Source organism: Labrus mixtus, chromosome 3 (assembly GCF_963584025.1).
Source record: "Labrus mixtus chromosome 3, fLabMix1.1, whole genome shotgun sequence".
NCBI lineage: Eukaryota > Metazoa > Chordata > Actinopteri > Labriformes > Labridae > Labrus > Labrus mixtus.
The window spans coordinates 31,620,035-31,638,207 of NC_083614.1; the positions used below are offsets into that span (position 1 = coordinate 31,620,035).

The window sequence follows — 18,173 nt, forward strand, 5'->3', positions numbered from 1 at the left end:
CATATTTGCAGCATTTGCGATTCCTGTGTTTGCGCCTCCTGCAGGTCTGTCAATGAGGGTTGCAATGCGAAACAGATATGGTATCAAGGTATGATGCATGCAGAGCTGATGTGATCAGGATTTCATGGCACAATTTGAGCAACAGTAAAGCAATATTGTATTTTCACTGGTTCGTATTTTGTCACCTTGTTTTTCCCTGCAGGGTTCTCTCTGTGAGGACATCGCAGTTGCTTGTTGCTGTGGATGTTGCTCCTGGTGTCAAATGCATCGAGAGCTAAAACATCGTAAAATAAATCCCACTGTTGTCAATGTGCAGAATACAACCGTTTTTGCCACACAGCCTGCTCCAGTGATGATGATGCAGCCCCAAGGTTTTGTGACCCAGCAAGGTGCTTTCATTACTTCTAGATGATCTTTAGGGCGTGCCATGTGTCAGTTTGTGTTCTTAGACCAAAGACAAAATCAAAAATCCTCGTCTTGTGTGCGGTGGGCGTGTCACTCATTTAGACCAACTAGACTGAGTAAAAATGCTTTTGATCACGAGACAATGATTTGAATAATAATAATAATAATAATAATAAAGTACTCTTTGAGGCTATCAGCTCTCAAGTTTCTCAATAAATTTCTAAATGCTTTGAATTTCCCTCGGGATCAATAAAGTATCTATCTATCTATAAGACAATAAGACTTTCAGAGCAACACAAAGATTGGCATCAATTAAATCTCATGAGATGAAATAAGTTTAATATCCAGTTTTATAAATGGATAAAAAAAAACTCTGCTTAACTTGGGTTGTAAAAAAAAAAGGCAAAAAAAAATAGTAATGACATTTTAAAAAACAACCAACATTTTTAAGGAGGTGTTCGCCCATACAGTTATCTCATAAGAAAAATAAGAAAATAACAACCTAATAAAAGGACCACATTATCTTTTTAATGTTTTATATGTAACCTGGCTTGGCATTTTTTTAAATTTAGTTCTTATTTTGATTAAGTATAATTCCCCCGTCCACTAACAGGAAACAGAAGCTCGTTCATCAAGTGCTCACATTATATTCATGAAACATATAGCTTAAGGGAACTGATACCAGGCTGGGAAGACGTTGTTCTTAACAGCATTTCAGAGAGGAGTGCCAAACAGAGAAGACAAATTGTCACTCTGGTGACTGAAACAAACAAGTCAACCTGGCAAACGTTAAGTCATTCAATGTAAAAGTTGAGTTCATGTGGATGTCACCAAACCTTCACTTGCTTTCCCTCCTGACTAACTGGTTTGTCAAGAATGTTGTGGAGACTAAAGGTTTTGTATGACGGAGGATTAGGGCCACGCTAAAAATATTTTTAAAGAGATTAATCTCGTAAATTAACGAGTTCGAGACCAGCCTGCGCAAAATGATGAAAGTAGAACTCTTAAAGTATTTTCCTCTGCAGACAACTTCCTCCAAGTCAGTGTGCTTCTTTCTTCAGGTTCTTCAGTATCTTTTCAGGGTCCTGATATTTTAAGACAATGTGAAGATGTGCCAAAAGCATGTGTAGTTTCATATCTGCATAAGTAAAGCCCCAACACAACTATTTTTATCTGTTATCGGTCTGCCTTGTTAAAGTGTCTCATGTGCAGAGACAGTTTGTGTCCTCTTCATCATTTTACAGATAAACAAGGTCTTACAAGTTGAAGTGAAAACTTCTCTTGAACTAACTGTTGTTACCGACTACACAAGGAAGTGACCTATTTCCTTATGAGTGAAACCTTTAGGACAAGATGCTCCATGTTTGTCATTTGAGAACAGGATGCTGTTGCTCTTCTGATATTGACTAAAATAACGACTTTATTCTTTTATTCTTTAAAGACTTTAAGACTTCTACTTTCAGCATTTTCGCTCAGGCTGGTCTCGACCTCGTTAATTTACGACTTTAATCTCGTAAATGTACGACTTTAATCTCAAATTAAAAAAATAAAAATAATTTAACGTGGCCCTAATCCTCTGTCGTAGTTTTGTTTTAAGACTTCTAAATATTTTCTTCATGGATAAAAAATATCAAATGTTGGTTATATTGCATTTATCATTGACTTTCAACGACCACATTGAGGTCTTTGATGTGAAGTAAGAGCGCTCTGGGTGTTTCTTGTCGTTTTTCATGTTATATATTTGTGTTATTTTTAAAAGCACTGACAGAAATTACAATCAATTTGTAAACATTCAGTTTGTAGATTTTCTCTCTTTAATTGATTTCTGGTCATTTCAGTTTCTCTGATTAAGCACTTCAATCAAAAAAATCCTTCTGTTTTAAATCTGGAATTTCTTTTTTTGTCAATAAAAAACAACAAATTCACGATGGTCCATGTTGTAACCATTTACATTTATATTTAATGTAGAACAGCACGCACTGCTCTCGGCAAAGACAGACATACACGCTTGCCTTGAACAAAGTTAGTCCTCTGGTGTGTCCAAAGTTCAGGATTTTGGGAGACCTGTGTCTTTACAGTTCTTGTGTTTTCTTTCCTGTTAAAAACTGTTTGGTGAAAGACGAGCCGTTCACCAGAACGATGAAGCTCGGAGTTCCTCCTTTGACAAAAAACCTGTTGACCAAACGAAAACTTTTAGCAAGATGTGAAAGAGGATGATGTCAGTGAGTGTCAAAGAAGTACGTTAAAGGAAACTTAGACAGCAAGGCGCCAACGAGGGAACTTCCCAGGTGACCCATTTCCTTATTGGTTAAAATGAAATTCTGTTAAACAGACTAATCTAAAGGTAGGAAAACACTCAGACACAGCGACAAAAGAGCACAATGCATTCAAAATTGTCAGCAGGTAAACAATGCTAACAACAATGCTAAACGTTAGCAGCCCTGACTTTAACTCCATGACTGTACCTTTTATGCTGCAGCACTTTCAAAAGCGACGTCTGTGGGTTGACTTGGTAGAGTGTCTCCGTCTTTCCATCTTCAAAGTACAGCTGGAAAGAGTCAAACATAGACGATTAGGACTTATTATTTTAATCATCAGGAAAACTGTCCCGTGTTTGGTAGTGAAATAAAACATTTGACTCTCTTCTTACTGATATTGTTTTTTGAATTCAGTACGTCTCAGAATTTGGCAACAATGTTCCCCTGCTATCGTTTGTAAGGAAAAGATGATTCCACAAATTTCATGGTTCAGAACTGAAGAGTGAAAATTTACACATTCTGTTGACATCTCTAGGATGATGCTGTGTAAATGTCTTAATAAAAAAAACACTTTAGTTCATGCTTGCGGGACCAATCAAATTAAGGCAGAACACACAAACCTGAAGGTTTTGCGGGTGGTATTTTCTGTCCGCATCCCATGGTGGAAGTTCCTCTCCAAACATGACCTCGATGTGATCCATAAAACTGGAGCAAGAGAGAAAAAAGTAACGTATACATGATGATTTTATCAGATGAAAGATAGAGATGAGAACTTCTGGAATAGGCTGATTGGCTGTAAAAGATCCGACAACATGTTGGTGACAATAGGCACAGAAACTGCAACAAACAAGATGAATTGAGGTAAAAGAAGACGAGCAGTTTACCAGCTGTTCTCACAGAAGGCAGAGATGAAGTCACTCTGCTGGTGTTCTGGATAGAGGAAGAGAACGGGCCAGTGCAGGGAGCCCTTCTCATCCAGGAACACCTGAGCCCCCGTCACCTCCTGAGAGCTGAGGCCGTCCACACTGAGCTGTGCTATCGCTGCAGAGGAGCCTTCGTCCTCATCCTCACTGTCTGAAGCACGCTGACGAGGCTTCACAGGCTGCAGGAGCTTAATGCCACGATCCTGCAGGAAGCACAGAAAATATATCTGATAAGTGCTCCAAGAATAATATGGATTCACGCTGAAGACGACAGAAATGATGAAAGATTAAGTTAAGAGTCAGATTTGACAGATTGCTGAAGTTATGACGGAGTTGAAGAGTGACACCTGTCTGTCAGGCTTCAGCCATATTAAGGGCGTGGTCACACTGGCCATCTGTACTGTGTTGTACTCAAGCACGGTTGGCACCCCCGCTGCGCCATTCCCACGCTGGCCGGCAAAGCCCGCGGTCACACTGGCCAGGACTAACCGTGCCTAAAAGCACGATTACCTCTTGTACATAACGTCATAATACAACACATGCACGCTTTATGTTATTATGAAGCGTGCTCAGTTTACAAACAGGCGGACGAGAGAGAGAGAGAGAGAAAGGGACGTGCAGTCGAGTCCGCGTCTGCACATCTGAGAACAACACAGAGAGCATGACAGCTACTTATTACTTGCAGCTTATTTTAAGTCATTTTAATCAGACAAAGCCATAAATAAATTTAAAAATAAAATAGACGCTCGGTCGAGTCCACAGGCGAGTCCACGCCCGCACATCAGAGAAAAACACAGAGCATGACAGCTACTTTGTGTCTTATATTGAGTCATGTTAGTCAGATACAGACATGAAACTCTGGATTTCTCCAGAATGAAGTCAGCGTTGTTTACCCACGTGCTTGTGCTCGTGCATGAAGTGTACCGTGCCTGAGCACGATACGGAGCGGTCACACTGGCCAAACGAACTGGACTTTAGCGTTGAAGCGTGCTTGGGCACGGTACGGATGGCCAGTGTGAGAAGTCTAAGTGTAAAAGTCCAACTTAATCTGCTCCTCACTTTTTATAATTCTTACCTTTATAGCAGCCAGGAGAGTTTCTTTCACACCGTGCAACTTCTTTTGTTTGGCCTTGGCCTTCCTGGCATCTCTTTCTGCTGCTCTCTAAAACACAGAAAACAAAACAAGCTTTAATGCTTTCTGGATAAAAAAAAAAAAACATCAGTCCCAACATCAGCTGAACCAATGAGTGATGGCACCTTGTGTTTATCTGCTTCTGCTCTCAGCTCCAGAAGCTTCTTGTCTGTGGGATGGGCCTTAAGCCCTTCATCACACCACTGGAGCGCCTCTGCAAAGTTTCGCAGCTTGATACAACACTGAACACCTGCAGAGATAAACACATGATTTGTGTAACATGACATTTGCTTTTCTGATAATTTGGTATTGTACACATGAAAACTATCTTTGTCATTTATAGGACTAGTTCTGTTGCAGGCTTCAAGGTGCTACAAACACTCATTGTTTTCTGATTACGTTTAATGTAATGTCTTGTCATGGCATGTTTTAAATGTGCAATATAAATACTGATTTCTTACTTATTTACATTTAAAGTTTTTGGATTTAAGTGTACATTTTAAATGACCCAAATGTTTTCTCATACTCATTAGTCTTGGTTTGTTTTGTTTTTTGAAAAACACATTTTTCTTAATGCTCCAAATCAATTAAAATTCCCTGTATGAGAAAGCCTACATAGAAATATAGGCTGTTTGTTTTTATACCTCTGATCAAGGCTTTAAGATGATCTGGTTTGATCTTCTTGGCAGCTGCAGCATCATTGAATGCAGATCGCATGTTACCTGTAAGATGACGGGAGAAACTTGAACAACACATGTGGAGGCTTTTAAATGGAGAGATATAAATAATAATAAAACATTCAAACACATTTAATTTTAATGATGTGAAAAACATTAATCCCTCCTCACCCAGGTAGAAGTGTGCTGCTGCCCGGTTGGTGAGGAGAACTGTGTCGAGCTCCTGATCTCCACTTTTCTTCTTCAAACCCGCCGTGTAGGACAGGATCGCCTTTGCGTAGTTCTTCTCTTTGAAAAACTCGTTTCCCTCATCTTTCATGCTCTCTGCTTGCTCTGCAGAGGAATGAGAGAAAATAGATTTAATCAATCACAATGTGTTTCACATACAGAGCCGTTACCGCATACGACAATAATAATAATAATAACTTTATTTATATAGCACCTTTTAAAAACTCAGGTTTACAAAGTGCTTTGACAAACAGCAAAAACAAGAACAAACTAAACCAAACACAGAAGAACAGAAACAACAGCAAGAACATAACAAATGCAAAATACTAAAAATAATTAAATACAATTCAACAGAAAAGAACCCAAAGTGCACGATACCCAACAGACATATATAACCCGACCATCACAAGAACCATCATCAGAACCCAGGCAACACAAGAACCATCATAAGAACCATCACAAGAACCATCACAAGAACCATCACAAGAACCATCACAAGAACCATCATAAGAACCATCACAAGAACCATCACAAGAACCATCAAAAGAACCATCATAAGAACCATCACAAGAACCATCACAAGAACCATTACAAGAACCATCACAAGAACCATCACAAGAACCATCACAAGAACCATCACAAGAACCATCATAAGAACCATCACAAGAACCATCACAAGAACCATCATAAGAACCATCACAAGAACCATCACAAGAACCATCACAAGAACCATCATAAGAACCATCACAAGAACCATCACAAGAACCATCACAAGAACCATCATAAGAACCATCACAAGAACCATCATAAGAACCATCACAAGAACCATCACAAGAACCATCACAAGAACCATCATAAGAACCATCACAAGAACCATCACAAGAACCATCATAAGAACCCAGGCAACACAAGAACCATCACAAGAACCATCATAAGAACCATCACAAGAACCATCACAAGAACCATCACAAGAACCATCATAAGAACCATCACAAGAACCATCACAAGAACCCAGGCAACACAAGAACCATCACAAGAACCATCACAAGAACCATCACAAGAACCATCATAAGAACCATCACAAGAACCATCACAAGAACCATCATAAGAACCATCACAAGAACCATCACAAGAACCATCATAAGAACCATCACAAGAACCATCACAAGAACCATCACAAGAACCATCACAAGAACCATCATAAGAACCCAGGAAACACAAGAACCATCACAAGAACCATCATAAGAACCATCACAAGAACCATCACAAGAACCATCACAAGAACCATCATAAGAACCATCACAAGAACCATCACAAGAACCATCATAAGAACCATCACAAGAACCATCACAAGAACCATCATAAGAACCATCACAAGAACCATCACAAGAACCATCATAAGAACCATCATAAGAACCATCACAAGAACCATCACAAGAACCATCATAAGAACCATCACAAGAACCATCACAAGAACCATCATAAGAACCATCACAAGAACCATCACAAGAACCATCATAAGAACCATCACAAGAACCATCACAAGAACCATCATAAGAACCCAGGAAACACAAGAACCATCATAAGAACCATCATAAGAACCATCACAAGAACCATCACAAGAACCATCATAAGAACCATCATAAGAACCATTATAAGAACCATCATAAGAACCATCATAAGAACCATCACAAGAACCATCATAAGAACCATTATAAGAACCATCATAAGAACCATCATAAGAACCATCACAAGAACCATCATAAGAACCATTATAAGAACCATCATAAGAACCATCATAAGAACCATCACAAGAACCATCACAAGAACCATCACAAGAACCATCACAAGAACCATCATAAGAACCATCACAAGAACCATCATAAGAACCATCACAAGAACCATCACAAGAACCATCACAAGAACCATCATAAGAACCATCACAAGAACCATCATAAGAAACATCATAAGAACCATCATAAGAACCATCACAAGAACCATCATAAGAACCATCACAAGAACCATCATAAGAACCATCATAAGAACCATCATAAGAACCCAGGCAACACAAGAACCCAACAACACGAGCTGAGACCAAGAGGAACCAAAGATTTAAAAAGATGTAAGAAACTAAAAGAGATAAAAGCAAATCAAAAGATAACAGCAATAAGAAGGTAAGAGCAGGAAAAGAAATAGAAACAAGTGAATAAATTATATAAAAAAAACAATATTAATAAAAATAAAAAGTATATATAAAAGGTACAGGGATGAGGGAGAGCTTTAAGAAGGTAAAAAAAAATTATAATAAAATAAATATAAGAACAACAATAATAATAATTGGGTTTACAAGTTTTGTATACACAGATGTATGTTAATGTGTATTATATATAAATGTAAATTGTACATATAGTAGCCTATATCAACTTGTATATAAACATACTGTACCAAACTGTATAGATATAAGGATTGTATAAATATATAAAATGTAAATATCAAACATCAAATTGTACAAATAGATATGTATATATATATATATAGATATATGGATTGTATAAAATATATAAATGATAAAAAATCATAGTATATCAAGTTGTATATATGTTTGGAAAATCATTGGATTGTAAATATCAAATATAGTATCATAAATATAGTATAGCAGATTGTGTATATAGAGAGATTATAAGGAACACAGGAAGTTAATTTAATTTAATAAATATTCATTAGTGAGCTGTGGATTAAATAAGTTTCATACTTCTTCCTACTCCTTTTCAGGCATATCATTTGAATATATGTAATTTTCTTTTTCTTTTTTTGTGAAATAATTTGAACATTGTTTTTTGGTTTATTGTATTTTCATTTTGTTTTGTATTTTTGATATGTTTGATTTTATTTGATATGTCTGAAATAAATAATAATATTTATATATTATAGATAATTAATCAATCAATAAAACATAAATAGACAAAGTAAGTAAGATAAAAAATTACCAAGTTAAAACACAAGATGAGTTAAGATAAGAGCAGAAATAAAAGAACAGTAAGAAGTAAAAGAAGATAAAAATAGTAAAGAAGTAGTTTTAAGAAGAGATTTAAAATAATTAATGTAATGTTACGTTGTTGATCAAATGGGTTAAATAATAATAATAATAATAATAATAATTGAATAAAAGCTGTTGTCCACCTACCAGCTGGGGGTCTGTCTTCATCGTGGATGATGGCCTGAAGACAGGCTAGTTCAGGGTATTGTTGAGGGTCAATCTCTTCAGGGGCAGTTTTCATGAACATGGGGACTTTATTAAACTCCTGGATGAAGAAACACACACAGGTCACAAAAAGCCCCTGAAGTTTCAGTCAGGTCAACCTGTTAGCTGACTTTCACAGAGACACACATGATTCTTCTCTCAGGTAGATAAACAAAAAGGGTCTTACGTCTTCCCAGTTCTTCTCGCTGAAAGCATTTTTATACCTCTGACTCTTAAATTTGTCCATCAGCTCCTCCATGCCGTCGTCGCTGTCATGTTGAATCTCCGATGACGCCATTTTTATAATATTTACACACAAGCTCCTTTTTTAATAAATACAAAATATTATTAACCTATGACTGGACAGTAACACTGAAGATGTTATAGATTTACACTTCCTAGAAATTGCCCAGCTCCTTGTTTACGTTTACACATGTGCATGAGCGGTCCTACGTCATAAAAGATCCGTGCTGAAACACAGCGCTGATACAATAGTTCCGCCCCCGGCTGTAACGAACAGACAGAGGATACAACATTTATAATCAAATAATTGACATCTAAAATAACCCATTTATTAAGATTTATTATATTTTTTGCTTAGCTACAATAACATTGCAATAGATGTAATGTTTATTATTAGTACACCATCTTTATTACCAGAGAACACTAAATGAATGAATGAATTAAGACAGGAGATAATTTATTTCCTTTATTATAAAGGTAAAATAAAACTAAATGATAAGACGTACATCTGAATTGATATTTACTTGTATTGGCATTTACTTGTAATATATTATTTATATAATAATAATATTATATATATTTAATAATATAATACATTAATATATATTTATATAATAATAATAATACCTCTCCATTAGTGCATGTCCATAGGATCCTGTTTGTGCGTGTGTGTGTCGCATGTTTACTAGACAGAGTGTAAAAACGAATTTCCCCTCGCGGGATCAATAAAGTATAAATTATTATTATCATTATTATTATTATTTTTATATTGGTGTATTCTATAAGCACTTCTTAATCTTTTACAGTTATATAAATTATTAAAGACATATGATGCATATTCCTGACTTAATGAACCTGATCATATTTTAGTTTAATGGAATTTAAGCAGCATGGTTAACTTGCTTTCATTTGAATAAATACACTTTTCTTGTCAAAGGCTGAACTGTGTTTATTTTTTTACTTGACATGAAGGAAATAACAATACATATTGTGGTATTATTACTTTTATTTGTATGGAGAAACATATTACTGCTGTCATTGTATAAATGTAAACTTCATCATGGAGGTATCTACAGTATTTAATGTTTTACTGAGATGGAACTAGTGTGTAATAATCGCAAATAAACGAACAGACATACAAACAAACAAAACAAATATGGACGAAGGCAGTCATTTCTGATCACCAGTGTGAGATCATGTTTCTTTATTATCACAGGAACATAAAAAAAAGGGAAAATTTGACTTTCTTGTTTATCAAAACATGGTAAAGAAAAGTGATCTAATCAATACATTATGGTTTCTATCTTTGGGGGGCGTAAGACAAAACTTAAAAGTAAAAAAATATGTAAAATAAAAGGCCTCATTCTTCTTGCCCCTCCCCCTCACGTATTGAATATTTTACGTTTTCCTCTTACAAAGAAGGCACAAACATAAAATAAAACCCCCATCCACAGTTTTTAAATCACACAGTTTCCACTCGTCCCAGGAGATCTAACAGTCCATCTTTACTGAGAAACACCGTCTCACCTGTCTGCTGACAGATCACCTCATACCTGGGGGTTTCCTCCACAGCTCCCTGTCCCACCACAACAACATACGGGTAGCCTAGTCTGCTGGCATCCTTCAGCCTCTTCCCGATGGTCATCTGTGTGCGGTCGTCGAGGACTACTTCACCTCTCAAACGAGGCAGAGTCTCTCCCAAAGTGTGGACTAGTTCCTCCGCTAAGACCGACGCCTCGTTGACCTTACTGCCTTTTTTGGGGGGTAAAACACACACCTGGTACGGGGCGATGAGGCCTGGCCAACGGATCTCGTCTTCTGTTGACATCACCTCAATGGCGGCTGCTAGAATACGGGTCACACCAAGACCATAGCAGCCCATCTCTGCGACACAAGGCTTGTTCTGCGCATTGCTAAAGGTGGCGTTGAAAACATCAGAGTACTTTTTACCTAGGTAAAAGGTATGGCCGACCTCGATCCCCTTTGACTCCACCAGTGTGCCAGTTTTGCACTGCGGGCACTCAGTTCTGTCTGAAGCCAGGGTCTCCACATTAGCAGAGAAGGAGCAGCTCCCACAGACCAGCAGCCTGTCCTCTCCGATGTCCGCCGGCAGCTGGAACTCGTGGGAGAGCTTACCACCGATGTTACCCGTGTCCGCCTGCACCTGAACACACCGCAGACCCAGCCGGGTGAAGAGCCTGGCATACGCCGCGCACACAGATTCATAAGTCTCAAAAGCCGCTTCCTCGCTCGAGTCGAACGAGTACATGTCCTTCATGTAGAACTCGCGCCCTCGGAGCAGACCGAACTTCGGCTTCGGTTCGTCCCTGAACTTCCGAGTGATCTGTTTTTGTTAAACAAGAAATCAAAATATAATAACTGCATCTTACAACGACGAGTCAAGTAGTCGCATTAGACTAAAGGCTACCTGGTAGAGAAGTAGAGGGAGCTGTCGGTAGGAGAGAGTCGTCTGGTGGGCCACCAGGGTGGTCACTGCCTCCTCGTGTGTCGGGGCCAGGCAGTAGTCGGCTCCATGGCGATCTTTCAGACGGAGCAGCTCCTTTCCCATCAGATCCCAGCGCTCACTGGTTTTCCAGAGATCAGCTGAGCACAGACTGGGCATGTCCAGCTTCTGTCCACCGATGCCCTGCATCTCCTGGTCAATGATTCTTACCTGTTGGTTTAAGACAGCAGTTGGGACATTTTTTAATAATCAAAATAAGGAAAGTTACATTAAAACTTTTTTTTTTAATCAGGCTCATTATTCTCGTGATCTACTTCTATGGGCCAGTGATTTTCTAGACAGTTATTCCAAAAATAAATCTTAATTGACTAAGAAAGTAAAAAGGACAAAACAAAACAAAAAATACTAAATTTAGTTAGGATGTACAGTATATGATTTGATTTGATTAAGACTTATAAGACACCAAAGAATTCAGTTGCAGTGTTTCACATTTACAAATCACAACATTACGAAGTTGCCGGTCACAGTTCAGTCTTAAACAATGTGTTCTGTCTTCTTTCCGCAGGCTTCACAAACAAAATCTGCTACAACAAAAGTTCCTTTTTTAAAACACAACTCAAGTTTTTCATCGTCTAGCCAAAAGAAATCAACATGAATTGAAGACATTCTTTTAAAAAGAACATCCCTGATGTCAGCGTACATCGGGCAGAAAACAAAAAGTGAATCTCGTTTTCAGTTTCTCCTAACTCACACAACAAACTGGGTCTTCCTCTGGAATGGCATTAAACCTGCCGGTCTCTAAAGCTAAAGGCAATGTTCCTGAACGTAGCCGAGCGCAGAGGGATCTTTGTCTTTTGGTTAAATTAAACTTAGCATAGGCTTCTACACTGTAGCAATCCTTTATGAGACAATACGTTCTTAGTTTTGGTTTACACCATATATCTACGGACCATTTCTCTTTGTACATTAGAAACATATTATTTTTTATCTCCTGAATATCACACGTTAACTTATTTAGAAAAATAAAGGACATATTATTCTTATGGAATACAGATGTTATCTCCTTTGCCCATGTGTATGGATGTCTGCTATATTCATGTTTTTGTCATTTATTGTACCTTTTATTATAAAAGTTATTTAACAAAGCAGTTACCAGCTTCTCCATGGAGCGCACAGTGGCAGGAAGGTAGTAATAACACCCGGGGTTGGATGGATGGATGAGCCCGGCCTGCTGCATGAGCCTCTGGCTCTTACACGTCATCTCTCCCTGTAGACGCGTGTCCGCCCCCACATCACGCAGGTTTGCAGGCTGGTAGAGGCGAGACACCAGGAGTCTGGGCTTCTGGATGTGTCTGGAGCTGGTGGAGGCCGGGTCGGTGACGTGTTCGGCAGCGCAGCCCGAGTGGCCCCTCCTGTGAAGGAATGAAGTTCTGTGGAGGCGCTGGACGACTTTGGGCCAGATCTGATGCAGAATGGGCTCCATGGTAGATTCAGACCTGCTGAACAAGACAAAATAGTTTTAATAATAATAATAACAATAATAATAATAATAATAATAAAATGAGCTGAAACAACGTTTTCAAACTTTTAATGAATATGTCTGAGAGTCATACATCCAATTAAAACCAACCTCATCTGGCTTGCAGAAATTATGTGATTTCTTAATTATAACACATTCTAAATAAAAAGTAAAATAAACAAAAACACATTAGTTGATCATTGTAACGAATGGTTTGCAGAACTGAGAATATTCGGGCACATTAAACTAAAATATTAGATTAAATATGTCCCACTTTATACACCTTTAACACTGAATATGTATATTGAGTACTTGATATTAATACTTAGGAACAAACTGAGGCTGTGGAAGTCTTTGGATTCTTTCCTTCAGAGACTCTGAAGCAGTCGCTTTGCAACACTCTGTGTAACTTAAACTGCAAACCTGTCTGTGCTACTCCTTTATTTTCTGCTTCATTTACAGTGAAATACGAATACTCGTCTATATTTAAGTATACAAATATTTTAGTTTTTCTCTGTGATATTTCTGATGTTTTCTTTGTTTACATTATTTGCAGCATCTGTTAGTTTGGGGTGGGTTTTTTTTTTTAGTTTTTTTTCAGTATTGTTCTTATTGTTTGTTTCCTCTCAAAATTGAAAAACTCAATAAATAAATAAATAAAAAATGGAGGGACGCGTCATGCAGGTAATAAACAGGTGAATTCAAGGTCGTCACAAGTCACACAATTAACAGCCTAATTAGTTCTTAGCTCTCGGTATCGCACCACATAAACATTAACAGATTTAAGTTTTCTCTGTTGTTTTAAATATAAATATAAAGTGTCCACACACCTGTGACAGCACAGAAACACATGAAAACCCTTCTGACTGATGACAGGTCAGCTGTTAGCTTTGGTTAGCTCTGTTAGTTAGCACACAATGACGTCAGTACGTAATGCAAAAGCAAAACTCACCATGAGACGTTACTTATATCTGAATGTTTCGAGCTTATTAACAGAGAAAATTAGCAAAAGAAAGCATTTCTATGAAGTTGTCAAACTACAAAACACTGAAGGTCTCAGCTCCATGCTTCTGTCTTCCTTAGCCTCAAACCTGGAGGCTGATGTTGGAATGCGACACCGCCACCTGCCGGTTGGGAGGAGTACTGCAGTCCTTAGTGGCAGTACCGGGTGACCAACAAAAACAATTGGATCCTTTGCTAAATATAAATAAAAATGTGTGTAAGTCTTCACAAAAATCTCTGACAGCAACACTTTCTCAGCTCGAGCACTGCATGCTGAATAAAAAAACACTTAATTAGTTTTACTTATTTTAACTTTTCTTTAGAAGGAACAGGAACACTGACTTTGACACTCATAAGAAAACAAAAGGCTGAATATTTCCCTTATATACGGTGGCCCTGAAGTGCAAAACACAACAACAAATAAGAAAACACAACAACAAATCAAAAAACACAACAACAAATAAGAAAACACAATGACATTAACTTTAGTTGTGTTTTTTGATTTGTCGTTGTGTTTTCTTATTTGTTGCTGTGTTTTGCACTTCAGGGCCACCGTACTAATACCCTTTTTTTTCTTACACATATTTATCTCACTATAATGTCTCCTCTCTGTAATCAAACAGACTTTTGACTTTTAAATTAGTTTAAAATAACACATTTAACAACAATATTTTAAAGATGTGATATTAACACTATGAATACCCATTTAATGAATCAAGTTCAAAGTAAAATAAAGTAATTCTGCCATCATGTTCTATGCAATTTAGATTTTGACAACAGGAAGCACTTTTACTTTTAAAAGGAAAGAAAGAGGCGGTGAAGGACATAAAGATGGAAATTCAATGACCTGCGAACACATTTAATGAGTCATTCAATGTCGTCAACGCTTCACTTCCTCAAAGAGTCATGATATATATTTATGTACTAGGGATATAAAATTACATAACCATATTTGCTTTGTGTCAGTGGACTTATTCTTCCTTTTTTCCCACGGGAAAGAAGCACACGTGTCCAATGATGATCAAACAAATAACAAATAAACTATCGGCAGTGAGAAGGTAAAAAATATGAAACGAGTGCCATATGGAAGATCATTTGATAAATAAATGGAGATCATTCAAATCTCAAATAGTATACAGTTATGTTAAAAACAAACTCCGGGAGTGATTGGGAGGTTTACGATCGTATTTTCAAAATGTTCAGTGTACTGATACTTACAAGGTGCTCTTTTGTGTTGAGTGTCAAATTACAAGCAGACCGTTCACGTTCAAGAAGTAAAACAGATCAATATTTTCAGTAATAATCAGAAGTAGTTTACAAAATGTTGACTTTTCACCTTAAAGGCTTTATATGTGATTTTTTGATCCAGCAGATGTCGCCCTTGAGCACCAGCATGAAACCAAAACAACTTGCGGTGCATTGTTGTGTTAGCATGCTAATGCTAGCGATCTTTATTATGCTCGTATCTTCACACTGCATGTAAATTTACCTGAAATGAGCGTGATCTAGAAACACAGTTAAGCAGTGAGTACAGTATGTTATTCTTCTTTTCTCTAGTCCCTCAATTAAACAACTTTTATACGCGAGGGGAGGAGTCAGCCGGCCGTCCGGGCGATGTAAACAAAGTGAAGATAGGACTCTGAAAACTCTGAAAACATCACAGACAGTGGGACTCGGGTGTTACACCCATTGTAGACAGTCATGACTCACAGAGTTATTTTCAGAGGATATACTTGATTTATATTATATTTAAGTGTGAAAAATCACATATAAAGACTTTAAGTACAGTGTCAGAATATATTCACAAAGGCTGTTTTTTTATCTTAATCCAATTTTTAACGCTTATGTTTTTCAGGTTAATTGTTCCTGTGACTTTCACACATTACTAGTCTAGCTGACAACCAAAACTCCTATGCATCGACTTAAAACACAGTTTGTGCTTTAGGACAAAGCATTTTTTTTTTCTAAAATGTCCAAAATCCTAAAATAACAGCCGCATACATACCTCCCTCTGATAAGAAATTCAGCTTTTAAAAACTGTGCCCTGTTGAAATAAATCGTAGATGCAACCATCAAGTATCAGACATTTATATTTGTGAAAAGAAACTTTGAAAAAAAGACACAGACACAAATCATTTTATAGGACACAGAGATGGAGAAATATTATGTATAAAACTGGAAACACATCACTTTGTAATTCTACTTTAAAAGTCTGAATCAGTAATGACATGTTTGACAGTTTTCTGTCTATTGATGAGTTTTTATTGAACACGCTGTAATCTAAGTGTTCTGTTGACAGGACGCCGCTGCAGTCTGTGTTAATGCACTTTTACTGTCTTTAAAGGATTTTATGTTTTTTATGTCCGCAATTTGAATCCATTATTCCCTCAGTCAGTCAATGACACACACACACACACACACACACACACACACACACACACACACACTCACCTGACAGTAAGCTCACATGGCAAACACAGCTGTCTCTGTGTCTCCTCTTTCAGGTGGACGCTGTGGAGGACACACACACACACACACACACACACACACACACACACACACTCCACATTGATGTATTCTTGAGCCGATTAGGTGTGTGTCTGTTTCTTAAATCTGTCTTGTCTCTCTTGTTCTAAGAGTCTGTCCACGGGGAAATGGGCGACTGAATGTCTCGTACAGAAACAAACAATCCCATTAGGAGAGACGTTATCTGTAAACATCACATTTACCTGGTCGGCTTTAAACTGGATTTAAGGGTTGATATCTTTTTTTTGCCATCACAAAGAGTCAGCTAAAGGTTTCCAGGAGTAGAAATAAAAATATCTCCCTTTTTTTACGCTATCCTGAATTCATTGAGTGTGTAAGTTTGGTTTCTGAAGTCTATAGCGTCTGTAGGCACAGGAACATGTTTTGGTATTGGAAAAGCTCTGGTTTCTATTATGAGTAATGTGGGGAACAAAAAGAGGCAGAACACAGCCTTCGTTGATAAAATCCAGGAACTCATTGGACGTCATTTAACAGTGATTTAACTTTATATTATGTTCATTAAACTAATTGATCTAATACTGTGTCAGAGTACAGCTAACCTCTCTAAACTAACACTCCCTTCTCAAGGTGCTAGTCAGACTGTAAACGATGTAAATCACCTGAATGGGCAGTTGTTGATGCAGTGTGTGGAAACTAACAAGGCTGAATCCTTCTCTACTTTGATTTGTTAGATTCTGTAGCTTCAGAATCCATTACATTATAATCAAAAGGATGCTGATATATAATGAGATGGGAAAATTCAATCTGCAGAGAGTCCCTCTGCACCTTTAAGAAAAAGCTAAAGACCCAGCTCTTTCATGAATACCTACTAACTTAATGATGATGGTCTCCATATTATTGATGATGATGATGGTAATGACGATGGTTTTTGTTTGATAACGACGACTTATAAGATGGTTTCTATACTGATTAGAGCTCTCAAGAACTGCCCTCAATGTTGTGCTTTGCCTCTGGTCACTTCCTGTCAGCACCTGTGTGTCCAATCAGACTCAAAGCTGATCGTTTGCTCTTACTGACATTGTTCCCTTTTTTCTAGATCCTTGCTTGTGTTGTTCTTACTCTCTGATGTACGTCGCTTTGGATAAAAGAGTCTGCTAAGTGAATTGTAGAATTGGGAAAAGCAGAAGAGCTCTGACTAACGACGTGCGATCAGGCTGAAACTCGGCGTGACTACAGTTTAGTTGTATGACTAAAAATTGGGTCTAAATCATCCTGAAATTTTACAGTGTACACCCGGCTTGAGGAGCTATAGCGTTAAAACCTTCCGGGTAAAGTTGGGGGGAAAACGTGTCCTTTATTGTTCACACATGCAGCTCTCAACCAAAATATGATTTTTTTTTAGCTTTTCATGTGAAAACATCAAAGCAAACCCCCCGACATCTTATCAGGGTCTCTCTTATTTTTGCTTTTTTAATATTTTAATTGGGCCATTTTTGCCTTTATTGGAGAGGACAGCTGAAGAGAGACAGGAAACGTTGGGAGGAGAAAGAGGGGGGATGACATGCAGTAAAGTAAACAGCCTCTCTGTACATTG

At 37.7% G+C, this 18,173-nt stretch overlaps 3 protein-coding genes across 11 annotated transcripts in view; 1 reads left to right on the plus strand and 2 right to left on the minus strand.

The window, feature by feature from the left end:
- Nucleotides 1-449, plus strand: part of LOC132971491 (placenta-specific gene 8 protein-like) — a 20,677-nt gene extending 20,228 nt beyond the window's left edge. For both annotated transcript variants that reach the window (XR_009672720.1, XM_061034575.1), the window contains one exon: nt 372-449. Coding sequence is in view for 1 of the 2 variants with exons in the window: in XM_061034575.1 (XP_060890558.1) it covers nt 372-412 (41 nt within the window). In the remaining variant the exon portion in view is untranslated. The remainder of the gene's footprint in view (nt 1-371) is intronic.
- The window catches only part of ttc4 (tetratricopeptide repeat domain 4), a 24,480-nt gene extending 15,148 nt beyond the window's left edge, over nt 1-9,332 (minus strand). The window contains exons 1-10 of one of the 7 annotated variants that reach the window (XR_009672689.1): nt 9,089-9,332; nt 8,808-8,925; nt 5,567-5,728; nt 5,363-5,440; nt 4,844-4,968; nt 4,662-4,748; nt 3,548-3,789; nt 3,284-3,368; nt 2,871-2,953; nt 2,412-2,577 (exon numbers count right to left, since the gene is read on the minus strand). Coding sequence is in view for 4 of the 7 variants with exons in the window: in XM_061034572.1 (XP_060890555.1) it covers nt 2,478-2,577; nt 2,871-2,953; nt 3,284-3,368; nt 3,548-3,789; nt 4,662-4,748; nt 4,844-4,968; nt 5,363-5,440; nt 5,567-5,728; nt 8,808-8,925; nt 9,052-9,162 (1,191 nt within the window). In the remaining 3 variants the exon portion in view is untranslated. Of the gene's footprint in view, nt 1-2,196; nt 2,578-2,870; nt 2,954-3,283; nt 3,369-3,547; nt 3,790-4,661; nt 4,749-4,843; nt 4,969-5,362; nt 5,441-5,566; nt 5,729-8,807; nt 8,926-9,051 lie in introns of those variants that run through there. The other 6 variants (XR_009672649.1, XM_061034572.1, XM_061034574.1 and 3 more) reach the window with 6 other exon arrangements.
- Nucleotides 9,333-10,293: 961 nt separating this feature from the next.
- pars2 (prolyl-tRNA synthetase 2, mitochondrial) lies at nt 10,294-14,198 on the minus strand. Of its 2 annotated transcripts, none has more exons than XM_061034578.1 (4): nt 14,043-14,198; nt 12,725-13,067; nt 11,536-11,781; nt 10,294-11,451 (listed from the first exon to the last, which is right to left on the minus strand). In XM_061034578.1, exons 2-4 carry the CDS (start codon nt 13,052-13,054, stop codon nt 10,570-10,572), a joined length of 1,458 nt encoding a protein of 485 aa, XP_060890561.1. In that variant the 5' UTR covers nt 13,055-13,067; nt 14,043-14,198; the 3' UTR covers nt 10,294-10,569. The 2 variants fall into 2 exon arrangements, with proteins under 2 accessions (XP_060890561.1, XP_060890560.1); XM_061034577.1 differs by having other exon boundaries at nt 12,725-13,070.
- Between the last annotated feature and the right edge of the window lie 3,975 nt (nt 14,199-18,173).

Coding starts and splice junctions, on each gene's coding strand:
- pars2 (XM_061034578.1), bottom strand. CDS start 13,054: ATGGAGCCCATTCTGCATCAGATCTGGCCCAAAGTCGTCCAGCGCCTC. Junction 11,782..12,724: donor TGCGCTCCATGGAGAAGCTG/GTAACTGCTTTG, acceptor TTAAACCAACAG/GTAAGAATCATTGACCAGGA. Junction 11,452..11,535: donor TCCCTCTACTTCTCTACCAG/GTAGCCTTTAGT, acceptor TAACAAAAACAG/ATCACTCGGAAGTTCAGGGA.